Here is a 15,019-nt window from a genome sequence, read left to right on the forward strand (position 1 = left end):
AGGGACCCGGACCTCCAGTTTCTATTACAATGTGTTCAAAGCACCACAAAATTTCCTTTAAAGATGGAGATTGTCTACAAACATTTAGGAATTGCTGTAAGAACTTCAAGCCTCCCATCACTTGAGAAGACAGAAACCTCCCAAGGTCTTCTACTGTGGAAAGAGGCTGCTGGTCTCCCAGAAAGAGAAGTTTGAGAGGTGTTGATAACTCAGATATGAACTTGAGTGGACATCAAATTCCAGCTAGAGCACAGTGCTGGAGAACCACTCCAGCTCCAGCGCTGCTCCTCTACCGCCAGTTTTCATTCCTTTATGATGTACCAGGAAAACCATCTCAGCCAGCTGGAATTCCAAAGCCCATCAGGGACACTGAAATCATTCTGGCTCATTCGTGCCTCCAGTAACCTCTGTACTAGAACTCAACACACAGATCGCTTCCAAGAGAAAATCATGAGTCAACTTCAACCCCACCCTCACACTATCAATCACATTAATTATTTTATTCAGTCAGGGTCTAATAGTCAACTGAAGTTAGTGGAACACCTAAGGATGCATATCTTAACTCTCAAAGGCAAGGGGAAGAGACTGTTTCTAATAATGTTGACCTTTACCAATGTTGCTTTTTTTCTTGTCTTACAATTTAAGAATTTATGGTGCAGCCACTGTGTTCACTGGAGGAGACTTTTATTTTTACTTTTTTTGCAGATTTTTGGAACGTCTACAGAAGTCACAGAGCATGGTGTCCCTGTTTCTTCCAAGAACACTGTCCCCCTTACTGTCTATAGTTGTCCACTCCTCAGCTCAGGCAGAGGCCCCAGGACAATGCCCACATGGCTTCTGAGTATCTCCAAGGACAGAGATGCCATTTCCCGAGGCACATGAGCAGTCACGATGGCTTCTGACACCTGCAACACCAGGCACAGTTCAGATCCTGACTCCTACACTACCACACGTTGCAGCTAATTGAGCTTGGAACTCAAATATGCAAGAACAAAATTCTACTTCATGCACAGATGCTGGAATATAATATTTGCTCTTAACAGAGACAGCGCATTTTCCTGAGAAAGAACATTTTATTTCCTGCAAACTTGAAAAGACACAAATGCAAAATGTTTTAGCCTTTATGATTAAGTCAGAAACAATGCCACATACAGGCAAGACAGCAGTTATAAAAGGTTCTTTCAGCTGTGAAGGATTTTTAAAAGCTTCTTTTTAGCCAGATAACAAACTTTTATTTAATTTTTAAAGAGATTAATCTTGAAGGCAACATACATTTAAATCACAGGGAAACATCATGAAATTCAGGCAAATTATTTTGGAAATCTAAGACCTAATGGCTTACAAAAATCTCTAATTCCAGGATTTAACTCATCCCAAATACCCTTTTAAATTATGGAAATAAAACGAGAACAGCATAAAGCTCTTAACATACAAAGCATTTTTTGGATGTGGATGCTTTCCACTCTTGTGGAAGAGTGTTGACAGAACAGTACCTTCATTTCCTTTGCAACTGGCATGTTTGGACTATTATTTCTCCTTCAGAGAAGCCAGACATTTAATTCTTTAGGACGACTAAATCAATGAACTAGCAATTACTGTAAGAAGACTTACACAGGCTGAGGATGTGATCCTCGGGCTTTTTGTTTCACAGGCTCAAAATAAATCTTACCATGTCATTCTTACCATCATCACATTGCCTCAGGACAAACAGAATCTGACTCTCTGAGAAACCAATTTTCACGTAATGACGATTGAAGCAACTAAATAAAACCTGACATTTTAAGCTCTCTAAAGAAACATTCAGAACCTTGGAATTGTACTGTTTATGTTCCAGAAGTGACACTGAGGTTGTTGAGCATTTTTTCTTTGGAAGAAACAACCAAAACAACGTAAGAAAGCTTCCATGCAGCCTGAAGGAGGGAAATATAAACTGGACAATCTGCCAAGACAGAAGATAACAAAATGCTGGCATCTGGAGAGCTGTCTGCTTGGCAAGCACGCATGTCATTTACAAATGTTTGCTCATAATTATATCCCTGGAAGACTTGGGTGAATAATACCGTTGAGAAAGATGCCACTTTCAAAAAACTGCCTCTCCATCATATCTAAATAATGCAACACTCCTTAAAGGGTCAGCATATCTAAGGACATCACCACAAAAAACGGGGAACCCATGCCTCACGCTGCCTCAGTACCTGCGAGACAAGGAGGGGAAAGATGCAGCTATACATTGGGACATCCAGTGAACTCCCAGCTCCTGGGTGAGCTCTCCGGAGGACGGGGGGCAGGAATGCTGGCAAGGTGCCACTCTGGGTTTTGTTTCCTATCATGATACGGGCAACACAGAAGGACACAACTAAGAACAAAGAATTTGCTTAAGTAACACCAGGAATGGGATTGAGCCATCAAGTTCACGTCATACAGGGTCCACTCAGTCACCAGACTGCCACGGAGAGGTTAGACACGGGGTATGTGCTGACGGCTGAAGGTTTTATCGTTCCTTGCTCATCTCGTTTTCTGGGTAAGCTCCATCTTGACAAGATTTTTCCAGGCAAAATAAAAATAAAATCATGGAATTAATAAGAGTGAGCAACAGCTCTGTTGTGGGAACATTTTGGCAATTCAAGAAGAAACACATCACAGCTTCACTAGATGAAAACATAAAATATTCTGGGGGGGAATGGTTTATCCAGTCAGAAACTAAAATGGAAACATGCCAAACAATGTTTTCATGATGCCTCCCATACTCAGCCCACCAGGGGACTGGCAAGGTGATAAACCAGACCACAGCGAAAATCCCCAGGCTTTGAAAGGGGCCAGGGTTTCACTCCAAAGACACGTTACTGAGGCACACCACCTTATATCACTGATGGTAATGAGAGTGAATCAAACTAAGTTCATAAATTCCTATGGTTTAAAAAAGGATGCTTTCTAAAATAACATCCTTAAGAGAATGAAACCGTATCTGTTTCAGTCCCAATAGCACTTCTTAAATTAAATACTCATCTCAAAAAGTGAGGACCTCCCTTCCCAAGTTCTGGAGCACCAAGTTCTCCCATGTTTTCATTTTTCGAAGTTCTTCACAGCCAGAAGCACAATCCAGGTCTCCTCAGGGCTAAGCAAGCCGCCAGAGTCACCCTCACCACTCTGTTGCAGAAAGGTGAGGAGAAACACAAGAACCCAGAACACAGCAGAGTTCTTGTTCCTACTTCTGATGAACCTCCTTAAGCACAGAAACAGAGCCCATCTGAATTAAATACCATGAAGTTTTCTAGGCTTCTTATTATATTTAGAGCATGGCCGAGCCACAGCATACTCAACTCCCCCGTACGCCTCAGCCTTGATTTGAACAACAGATTCTAGTCTAGGAAAATGGGACACAGAGGAAGGTCACACAGCTGTACATGACCCTTCGAGACTTCAAGTCCAGCCACCGCCAGCAATAACTGCCGGGGTGGATTAAGGGAGTTAAGAGATCCCTACTTGTTTGCTTGGTGATGTGAGAAGAGTCCTTAGGGCACTGCACACAGTTCTGCTCGCTTCCTTGCTACGAGAACAAAACAATTGGGAAAGCAAGCTCTTAACGACACATCTGCGGCGGCCCTTCGCATTTGGTGACTGCTCTGTCCAATAACTTCTCCATGCTTCTTGGACCTGTCTTCTAGAAAAGCAGATGGCTGTTTCTGTCCCTCTGGAAAATGACTATTTTCCCATCACTCCTCTTAGAACACGCAAATACTGACTCACCTCAACAAGAAAATTTTGTTTTAAATCCCCCTCATAAAGCTAACACCACTCAAATTTTATTCCACAGGTTCTGGCTCTCTGGCTGCGTGCAGAACGGCACAGATTTGCTCTGGTGTGACAATGCAAGTCCAAGTCACTGCTCCATCCTTCTTCTCAATCCACCATTCTGCTTCCCAAGTCCCTGTCAGATGTCCACGTACACACATCCATGTTCGTTCGTCCATGAACACACATCCATGCACGTTCATCCATGAACACACATCCATGCCTGCTTGCTCTGGGTGAGGACCTGTGAGCATGAAGCACTTGCAGTTATTAATAGTCATTGGGACCAGACACAAAACTTCTCAGTGCATATTGGCTCTGGCACACACAGCCCTTCATATAGGCTTCAGATTTACATTCGAAATCGGGTTGGTGTTGTCACAGGTGAAAAGTGCTATTGCAAGTGAACCAAGATTTCAGGTTGCTGGGGGTTTATATTGGTGACATTTATACTCGTATATGAAGTTTATATTGCTTCACCTTTAAAATTCTCTTTCTAGAAAAGTGCAATCAAATACAAAATATTTGCTGTTAACAGAACTCTTGCAGGGTCCAACGCACAGCAAACTTGCAGAGACAAGCCTGTTAATTATTACTTCAATATTTTGGTGACACAAGTTCCTTTTGAATGATAACAAGTCAAATCTGTAGACAAAACCAAGACACATTTTCCAAGCCAAACCTCTGACAATAAACTCCAATTAGAGCACCTGCTGGCAGATGAGGCACGACTTGCACCCACTGTGATGGGATCAACATCACCCTGAACATGAACCAGCGCAGCGACCTCGGCCGGGGCACTTGGCCCAGGGTGGTCTCCTATCCACGCTACTCCCCTTGTACTGCGATCAGCTTGAGGAGGGATATCTTGTGGCAGCTGTCTCTTCTACTCTGGCAATAAAGGCCCTTCCCTTCACCCTTCAGGAGCTGATTCCATAAAGGATTAGCTAACAAAAACAGACGAATGATAATGTTAATGCAAAACACAGGAGACTAAATTGTCCGCTCTTCAGTGTCTCCTTTGGAGTCTCCCTGTTTCCCCAGGCTGCTTTCAGATGTTGTGAGCTGTCAAACATATTTTACATGGCTAATGTAACAAAAATGCTCCTGTTGGTTTGTTCCTTTTCTAGCCAGCTGGGAAAACACAAAAACAAATTCCTCCCAGTTATGAAACTCACCTCCCCCCCAAAAAACCCACCTTGGCCATTTCTCGGCTAAGTAAAGGCAAAGCACTGCATGAAACAGCTGCCTGGAGCTCAGTGCCCTCATCTGCCAGGGCGCTGCTAAAGGGCATCACGTCGGTTCTGGTCTTTCCTTCTGCTCTTAACTCATTTTGGCTCCCAGCTCCATCTGCCCAGTTTCTGGGGCAGCAGGACACAGCACACCCCACATATAGGAGCAACAGCATCTTGATGCAAGTCATGAACAATCTGAAAAGGATGATGCTCGTTTGGTCTTGTAGCTCCTTCCTCCTCAGGGAAGCACCCTTTCCCTCAAACTCAAAGAAAATCACCATAATAAGAGCTAGAAACATACACACACACATGCTCTGATACTCTCACCACATCAGACCTATTTATTCTGCAAGGCAATTATGCTGATTGAGTCCTAAAAATAGGTTCCAAAACACAAGACTTGAAGAAAAGAGCTGGAAAAGCCCAGCATGGCTCTCCTCAGAATATCTAGATCATCGGCTACACGGCCACAAACAGCATTAGTTCAGATGATTTGCTGGGCTTTAAAAGCATGGGAAATATTAGTCTCAATATACTGAAAACATCAAGGTGCTGCTCAGTGCTTTATAATGTTTGAAATTTCCATGGATTCACATGTACCTCTCAGTGCTTCAGGGCAGAACCAAGTGGCAAACACCCCCTGTGAACACCACAGCACTACATTTCCCACTGCTTTTGAAAACAACCCAAAACAACAGCCAAATAAGACAACAAGAAAGTAGATTCCAAAACAAGCCAATCCAGAGTTGCAGTCAAACAGTGAGGATAAGACTTGTTTTGACCTGGACTTGGAAGACACTGCCCTCCACTTTCAGACACCTTCTCCTAGTAGCCCAGTTCCATGGAGCCTTTGTAAAACCTACTGTTCCAGTCTGTGGATCACCAGCATGCAAGAACGATAGCTGAGACATATGGAAGATTGTTAACTCCAATAAATCTACCCTCACTAAAAAAATAAAGCTCTCGAGGCAGATTCTTTAGTCTCTCCAACAAAAAGAAATAAAAGTTCAGAAGGCAAGTGCCAGCATTAATTTTACCCTTAAAGAAACACAGCATGATGGATTCCTGCCCACACCAGGATCTCAAATGCATGGCAGTTCATTGTTAGTATCACTAATGTTCACCCATCACCCCACCCCTTCTCCCCCAGCTTAAAATTAAATCTAACAACCTGAAGACAATTCAGCTTAATTGCAACTGCACCATCTTCCGCAGGGTTCGCCTGCCAGTCCCTGCCATTTCAATGTGCAGTTGCCAGGGCAACGGTGTGAAGAGCACGCTTTTGTGTTGCCACATGCATCTTTGGGAGCTGAGCCAGCATCCCAGCTCCCGCAGCTGGGGTGGATTAACGCCTTCGTCCCCAGGAGCAGCCTGTCCGTCCTCACAGCCCTTGGCCAGCAGCTACTTCTCTGCAGATCGACGCCTGCGTGAGAAAGACCGAGGATGCTGTAATGCTTTATCACGTGAAACGTTCAGCAGTGCTGGGCTTCATTTGGAGGAGGTTAGAGGGTACAAACCTCATTGTACACATAGCTAATGAGGAAAGAAAAGATCATTTACCATCCTTTAATGTTCTTCTGGTGGTTTCCTGCCTACCTGTTGTTGTTGTCTCCTCACCCACTCCCTCCATACTAACAGAAGTTAGTATGTAGTTATCTAGATGACTACACAGTCTTCTCTGTGCCTACACAATTCTAACTCAGAAAACATGATTAATGTGTACAGAACCCTTCCCATCAACCTCTCGGATTATCTCCCAGAGCAGACTGCTTCCCAGAGTTCAGCGCTTCATTTCTTTCCTATTTCTTTAAGATGAATGTTTTAAGCTTAGGTCAGAGCCTACTTCGCCTGCTTCTTTTGAGTCTGCAAGGCTTATGTTCTTCTATAAAAAAATGAGTTGTAATCCAACCGTTTCCTTTATATACGCTCACATGTATGTCTAGCAAATAAACATCTGGCTGAATTTTTTCCATAGCTAAGAACAAGCTGGAGCTCAAGATGACAAGCTAAACCTGCTCTTAATGGCAAGTAAAGCTATTCATAACAACGGCACTGCACTCATGTGCAATCACTGCTAATTACAGCATACAATAGCGCTGTTAGATGATAAATACTGTAATCTAGGAAGTGCTATAATCCTCTAGGAGCCCCAACCAGCACCAGTGATGGAGCGCAGTGTCTGAAATGTCACCCACTGAAGGTTACGGTCGGTACCTCAGACTCACTGGGTCTGCCTGCGCTGGACAATATCCATGGTGTTGTGATCTAGGATGTGACGGCCACAAAAGGCTTTCACAGTCCTTTTCTCCTGCAAACATGCTCCAGAGAGGCACATCAAATAAGCTGCAAGACGCTGGTGTGTAGCTCACACGACCTACAACCTGAAACCACCGTAGTATTCCCATCAATGCCTCCAAATGTTTGAGGCACCTAAAGGGACTTGGGAGCTCCCCCAAAGCTCAGCAGAGGCTCACTGCCACACTTTGACATACAATTCCTCACCTCTCAGATTCAGGCGCATTCCACATGTGCCAGTATTTCAAGTACAAACGCAAGTATCACAGCACACAGGGCTTTGCAACTTGTGTTCATCTGCACTTCAACAAGAGTCAATAGCCACCTACAACGGAGAAACGCGGACAGTTCTGGGCACGGAGACGGAAACAAAACCCAAAACTTAGGCTGTTTCAGGACATGTCAGCAGCCTTTGCAGAATAAGAATAACGAGATCCTTCAAAGCTTGAGGGGTGAGGAAAGAGGGTGGGAAGAGACCTCTATTCTGATTAAGCAAGAGCACCGGCGTTGACCCATATTTTTAACTGGAAAGAAGAGGCTGAAAGAAGAAAAAAAGCACGTTCAGATTTGAAAAATCAATCATTAAATCCAGAGCTCCAGAAAGGAGCTGGGGGCGTGGGGAGGGAATGTGGCAAACCAAGGCAGTGTCACTGTTCATGGGGGTTGTTACAATCAAACCCGCTTGTCACACCGAAGGCAGCAGCATCACTACACTGTACTGCTAAGAATCCACAGCACTTTGTCATGCCAGTTTATGGTATTCCCCTTTAATCTCCGTTCTCTGCCAGCTCTGCGTTATCCCCAGGCCCCGTCCTGGCAGCTGTCCCAGGGTGCGATGAGCTGTCACTCTGCTCCGTGCCCCAAAACTGTTCTCGCAGTGCACTGTCGGGCAACTGCACAAATCCAGACGCGGTGCCAGGACACCCCCTCTGCAGCGCCTCTCCTGCACGCCTTACTGGCCTCTGACACGCAGTCCCAAATATAAGCAGATGTCCCTGGTCTTGTTCACAGTCAAACTGGAAAATAGGGTTAGGCTGCAGCAGTGCAGTTACAGAAGAGACAGAGGAATCAAATGATGGAGCTGTGCTTTATCTCAGGGGTGCTCATGCCTGACAGCCAAGTCTTTCACGACACTCATTTCACAAAAATTATGAGAACTAGGTTACTGTTAAACATTCTGGAGGACTGCTTATTGTGACCACAAATCTGCCATTGAGAATATATAGGGAATAAAGAACTTAAATGCAAAACATGTAAAGCCAACCCAGACTAAGTGCCCAGGCAGGGGTGCCCCAATTCTCCTCTGCTCTCCAAAGGAGGGCAAAACCTTCTCAGACAGCTGTAGAGGTTTCCAAGGTTCAAACTAGCACTTGCAAACATGAAGATGTTTTAGCTCCTAAGACAACTGATCATTTCCCACCGGTTTGAAGCAATCGAAAGCTGGTGATGCCTCCAAGAAACATGTGCAGGCACAAAAGTCAGAGCTCCTGAGTTCTCTGGTACCTCGGTGTCTCACACTGCCCTGAATAAGTCACCAACCAACTCATCCTATACTCACAGGTTTGGGATCTGGGAACTTGCTCTGTTCGTTCCTATCGCTGTATCATTCCAGAACACGGTGCCTTATTTCCTGATCCTTCTCACTTGCATGGTCATAACCATCCCTGAAAGCATCAGAAAATCGGTGAAAAGAGTGGAGAATCGGGCCCATGGCATGCAGCGTTTCCAGGAACATGGGGCAGGCAGTGCAATGAGTGTGCAATTCTCCATCATTACTCAGGCATCAGACCTTTGGCACCAGCGAGTTAATGGGGATTTAATCACACACAGGCCTGGGAGCAAGAGGGGTTTCTTGGGAAGCAGTTCAGCAGTATTGTCACACAGTGTCTTTCTGTACTGTCTTACTGAAAAAGAACTAGTTCTGCCTTTCCAGAACATAAGAGTACAACCATATCCCTTTCATAAGGAGAAGATGCAGACAAAAGTAGAAATATGCCTTCTAAAACAGGGGGTCAAGCAGGGAAACCAGTAAAGCACATAAGACTCTTGTTCTGTACGATCAGACTATTATTTTCGTTTATGAATAACTCCAGAACGTCACTTATCTCTGAAGCAAGCTTATCCACTCTTTTCCCACACGGATGCCTACCCTGGTTGAGGGAACCACTGCTATTTGTTTAACGCTGACAAAGATGTCCTTGGGATTTAATACTTTTTGCAAGGTCAGCGCTCAGTGAAAAACCCGAGACAAACACAGGGTTTAGTTAAAAATAAGACAGAAAAAAAATATATCCTTTTAGCGGAGTGACTGTCATTCCCAGATACTTACACCAGAGCTGCTCGCTGCTAAAAGCCGCTGTTGGCCAGGACCTCCCCCCAGAGGCAGCGCTTGCCCTCAGGAAGGGGCTGACCAGGCCAGGTGGCCAGCAGAGACAGCAGGGCAAGAGGATTCTCCTACCTCTTGGCAGGACACGGCTGCCCGCAGGCCCCCTTCAGTCTGCCACAGAGGATGGAAACTCCAGGGAAATCACAGGAAAAAAGCAGGATCGGCTCTGACACTAATATCAATGGGCAGAAAAAACATCCACCAATGCAGAGGGATTCTTTCTTACTCTTTTTCTAACGAATCAGTAGGTTTTCCCCAAAGAAAATTTCAGGCGTCTTACATTATTAATTTTCATCTAAATGGTGGGTGGCTAGTTCTATAAAGGAGAGTCTCTGAGCTCTGCATTCGGTTCTAAAGGCAATTCTTGAGAACGGCTGCACAGAATCAGCCATGTATAAATCCTTGCTCATGGACTGAGCCCTTCTGCCCAAGGACAGCTGTGATCAGCCCCTGCATGGCTTCCCCCTCCACAGGCACAGACACTGTCCCTCGGCGATTGTGAATAGAAGATGGAACGATGTACCTTGATTCTCATGTGATGCAAGGGCGCAGAAGCAGTGGGAGCACCTCCCTGTGCAGTGCCAGGTCCAAAGGAGGGAATAAGCTGTACCTCATAAAGACACATAACAGCAAGGGGGCTTCCTGCATGCTGAAGGGCTCTGGAAGATGCTGCACCTTTAAAATGGTTGTGCACAGCTCAGGTGTTTTACAGGTAGACAGAGGAACTGAGATATTATCAGAGCCCAACATCCAGAAGCATCAGCAAAGTGGTTGTGTTGTTGGCATCAACACCCAAATTCACCCTCTGGACTCCTGGCTGGCAGAGATCAGGCACATGTGGGGTATGATCCATCTTGGTCTGAAGCCAATGTCTCAGGTACGTCAGTGTGACACCCTAAATACATCAACTCATGTCCACTGCCTGGGACAGGAGCTGGTGGTGGCTGCCCCACAGCAGACACTCATTACGGACATCTAACCCTTGGACAAGGCGAGTCCTGCCCAAAGTGCCCATAAACAGCCTCGGTCTGGGCAACCAAAGGGCTGGCCAGGCCTGGCCATCCCTGCTGGGGCTACAGGAGGCGAGACAGGGAAATCACAGCCCGCAGGTCGACACCAGTCTCATCTGCCAGCAATGCTGTCAGAAATGTCACTCTGACAAAGAGGATGTCTTTCTATTAAATCAAGTCCAACATTTCCAGGTGTTTTTACCAGAAGTGAAAAACAGTTTGGCATTTCTGTACTATTTTTACTTTTCATAAGCCATCACTGGTTTGGAGAGTGTGTCAAAAAGGAAGGTGATATAGAAACAATGCAAAATAAGGTCCCAGCTCATATTTAGGCAAATCTTGCAGGACACTCAAACTTCTATTTTTCCTATTTAGAATAAAATAGAGAATTTCAAAGTGCTACAGCCTGGCAATCCCATGTTTCAAACAGCTCTATCAGATATCCCAGGTGGGATATCCCTTGGAGTTCATTTCCCCCCCAGCACCTAAGCTCCTCTGTACAACCAGAACCCAGCAGCCTTGCCTGCCAACTGCACCCAAAGAAATCAAGACCCAGTACTGCACACGGGCAGTGTGTACTCCTCTTATTTGTTTGATCATCTTTCCATAACAACATTTCTCCTTGGAAAGTCACACCATCCTAGGGAGCCTGCACCATAATTACACTGTGCCTTTTGTGTTCTCCTGTTTCTTAATACTGGGGTGCCAAAGAAGTAACTCTACTCTGTCTTTGCTCTCTTTCCCAAAGAGACTTTAGAAGTACAAAACAAGTAATTAATGTCAGATTGTTAATGACCTATCCCTTCGAGTCTGACTGGAATGAGCAAACAGAATGCATTTAACATCGCAGGTGCAGATCCAAGGACAAAAACCAAGTGGAAAAAGCCCTTTATCCCTCCTCCTCTTTTCTCTCTCTCGTGTGTACTCTTTTTCCATTAGGGCAGAATAAAACCCCTTAGACTATGCAGATACTCATCCTAAGCATTTGCTCTGTCTGGCCAGCACCAACCACTCAGGGTAACTGAACAAAGCATGAGTGTATTTGTGAGCTGAAAATGAAATACCAGCTTTAACCTCTCAGAAAAGCTTTAGATTCACAGATCCCAAATGTCTTTGTTTGGGCACCAGCATCAGCAACTGCAGCGGCATCCCCCAGCTGCTCAGACAGCTACACAGGCTTTCTAAAGCCTAAAGCTGCTTGCTCGTACTACTGTCCAAGTACCAGCATCCAGACAGGCTACCCACTGTCTATGTAGGGGGCAGAAGGACTGGAACCAGGGTATCACCATTCAGTTCCTTCACATTCGAGATGCTGTGCCAACATCTGAGGGTGGTCAGGAGAAACAACTGTAGTTTCTGGGTGAGCTGGTGAGGCAAGCAGCCCACTCAGAGCATGTCTGAGCAGACGACAGTCTGGCCTTTGCCTCATGCTCACATTGCAAGGCCATTTCCCTCCCCAAAAAAGGAAACACTCTGGAAAGTCCATGACTCCAAAAGGACAGTTAAGCATTCATCAGTTAACTTCTAGGACAATGTCATTCCATGTGGCAGAGAGGAGACAATCCATGAGCAGGTGCCATGAAGGAGATCCTCACCTCTGCCCTGCTGCACAGACACAAGCCCCTCTCCCCCAGGATGTCCTTACAGGCTCCCCATGAGAACAAAGGCAGCGTCCACCACCTCCTCAGCATCGAATCCCTCTCCCACTCAAGAAAGGCAAGACTTGCCTACAACTGGACTTCGTACCACTGATCACCACCCTGAATGAACGCACACACACAAACAGCCTGAAACCGCATCCTTGTCTAGAAGCACAAAGGCTTTCCCCGACCTCGCTGTGACTGGTTGACGAGGGCACGGGCACGCAATTAATTCCATTGGCGGCATTTAGAAATATCCAAGCATTTTTTTTTAGTGTAAGAAGACCGCTCTGCCAACGGTGCTTTGCTCTTTGCTGCCACAGAGATCGCTTGCTGGGCAGACTGTGGCTCTTCTCTTTCCTACTGTCTCCTCCAATAAAAATTACAAATCATTTGTTTATAGACATAAGTGAGCTAGCCAGATATCTGAGACTGGAGAAACTTCCACTTGCTGCTAAGATTTCCTTTCCTCATACACTTTAATAAGGCACAAGTTACTCTGAAAACCTGAAGAGATCTATAATAATGAATTATAATCCTCCACTATTATTTGAGTTGTTTCCAGTATTCCAAACAGGAAGACGCTATCTATTCAGTTAATTAAATCTAATTTTCTATAGTGCTTTTTGCAAGGGTAATATTTAACTTGAGAAATAATATATAATATTTAATAATATAATATAATAATAATAATAATTAATATTTAACTTGAGAAAAACAACCAAACAAAACAAAACAAGGCGGGGGGGGGGGACACCAGGTTGGATAGCTAAGGGTTTATATTGCAAGTACTGTGTGTAGACACCAAGCCCTCAGAAGTGACAGGTATTGAAGAGAAACTTCAATTAAGAACCTCAACATCTTGGTGAAATGCTTCTGTCAACGCAGCAACCTAGACAGGTACATATCCACGGACTGACCCAGGAAGGGAATAAATTATTTGTGAAATATACTCCTGTATTGACTAATCTGTTACTGGTATTCTTAACTAATTACTGGTATTCTTAATTAAATAGAGGACTGACTTAAACATCATTATGGCTGGAGTCACACTGCTGCTCGTTAACAGGGAGCCATTGACAGTAAAAAGCAGGATTAAGCTGCACAGAACACTATCTTTTTGTCTTTTTACAGTAAGGCATGATTTTGTTTCAGACAGTAGCACAGCACAGAGGGGCTGCTGTCTGAATCACACAGTGATGGAAAATAATGGAAAAAGGAGAGAGAATATACTCACGTAACTGTGTTTTAGCACAGAGAATACAATAGGAGTGGAACAACACACACGGCACTTCCTCACAAGGAGAGCATCAATTACCTTTGGACGCTTCCATTCAACTTTCCTTGGTGGCGCTGACTGATAAAAAAGGGACTCATCCGAGGCTGGAAATTTGGGGTCTTCGAAGAGCCGCCCCTGCTGGACACACTGCGCTTTCAGCTCGTGGTACTTCTGGTCTCTGAAGAGCTGCACTGATGAAGACATCTTTCTGTCTAGATAAGATGAATATTGGCTTGTGCAAATTATGAAGGCTCTTTAAAGTCCACAGATGATACTACTCATTGGTCTTTAACATGCAAGCATATAACTTGCTCTAAACAAGATTAATTACTCATTTCTGTTAAAAAAACAACAAAAACACACAAAAAATTATAAATTATATTAAGCAGTAGACTAGAAAACCACAAAACCCAAGAAGATATTAAATATTAGGATAGTAATTTTGGCTGACCAGAACTCTTATCAGTAAAGACATTAGAAAGTCCAGAGAAGGCACAAACCCAGCATTTTGTTCTGTCCGATTGGAAAGGTGGCAGAATGGGGCTTGGCTCTCAGTCTTAACCATGTGCGAAGGGCTGGACCATCTTTCTGTCCTACATCCTTCTTCTGGCCACTAAAGCTCTAATTAGCTACTCCAACTCTTATGCCTAAAGAAAACCAAAACCAGATTTCTACAGTTGTCTGTCTTAAATTAAGTGACAACACTTTGGCTGATATTGTCTTTGAACTTTATGTTATATTTCAGGGAACTGAATTCCTAGAAGCAGCAAATATTCACTAATAATTGCTGAGAATTAAAAAAAAAAACACCCAACAAACCCAAACTCACAACAACAAACTCAAACCATTTTCTCTCAGGCCTTCATTCCCAGAATCATGACTATCTGACCTGGCAAGTATACGGTCAAGCCACAGAGCTCAAAAGAATTTCGTAAGAACATTCTACGAATCAGAAATCCTCTGGAGAAATCATTCAGGATGGAATCATAGAATCACTTTTGTTGGAAGAGACCCTCAGGATCATCAAGTCCAACCCTAACCTAACCCAACTCCAGCACTAACCCATGTCCCTAAGAACCTCAACTAAACACCTTTTAAACCCCTCCTGGGATGCCTGACAACCCCTTCCATGAAGAATTTTTTCCTAATATCCAGTCTAAGCCTAGTCTGAAGTCTGGGGCACATGAAGGGTGCTACCTCTGTTACAAGAAAGGGAGTGGAGAGAATATCAGAACTTACTCTGTTTGGAACGTTCCAGTGCATCAATTCCTCTCCTCCTCCTTCCCGCCACAGGTTAGAGATGTGTCTCCCCTTCCTTGAGTTATCTACAGCAATAAAGACAAACGCAGGTTTTCCTGATGTCAGATCAAGAGATTTAAACA

The 15,019-nt window shown here is 44.5% G+C and overlaps 1 protein-coding gene across 1 annotated transcript in view; it reads right to left on the reverse strand.

Moving 5' to 3' along the window:
- Nucleotides 1–13,976, reverse strand: part of CAPN6 (calpain 6) — a gene marked incomplete at its 3' end in the record, with an annotated part of 42,742 nt that extends 28,766 nt beyond the window's left edge. Inside the window, exon 1 of the mRNA XM_080352888.1 lies at nucleotides 13,677–13,976. Coding sequence (XP_080209014.1) covers nucleotides 13,677–13,841 — 165 coding nt within the window. The 5' untranslated portion in view covers nucleotides 13,842–13,976. The remainder of the gene's footprint in view (nucleotides 1–13,676) is intronic.
- Between the last annotated feature and the right edge of the window lie 1,043 nt (nucleotides 13,977–15,019).

The sequence above is a fragment of the Nesoenas mayeri genome (genome assembly GCF_963082525.1).
Source record: "Nesoenas mayeri genome assembly, chromosome: 13".
In the NCBI taxonomy this organism is placed as follows: domain Eukaryota; kingdom Metazoa; phylum Chordata; class Aves; order Columbiformes; family Columbidae; genus Nesoenas; species Nesoenas mayeri.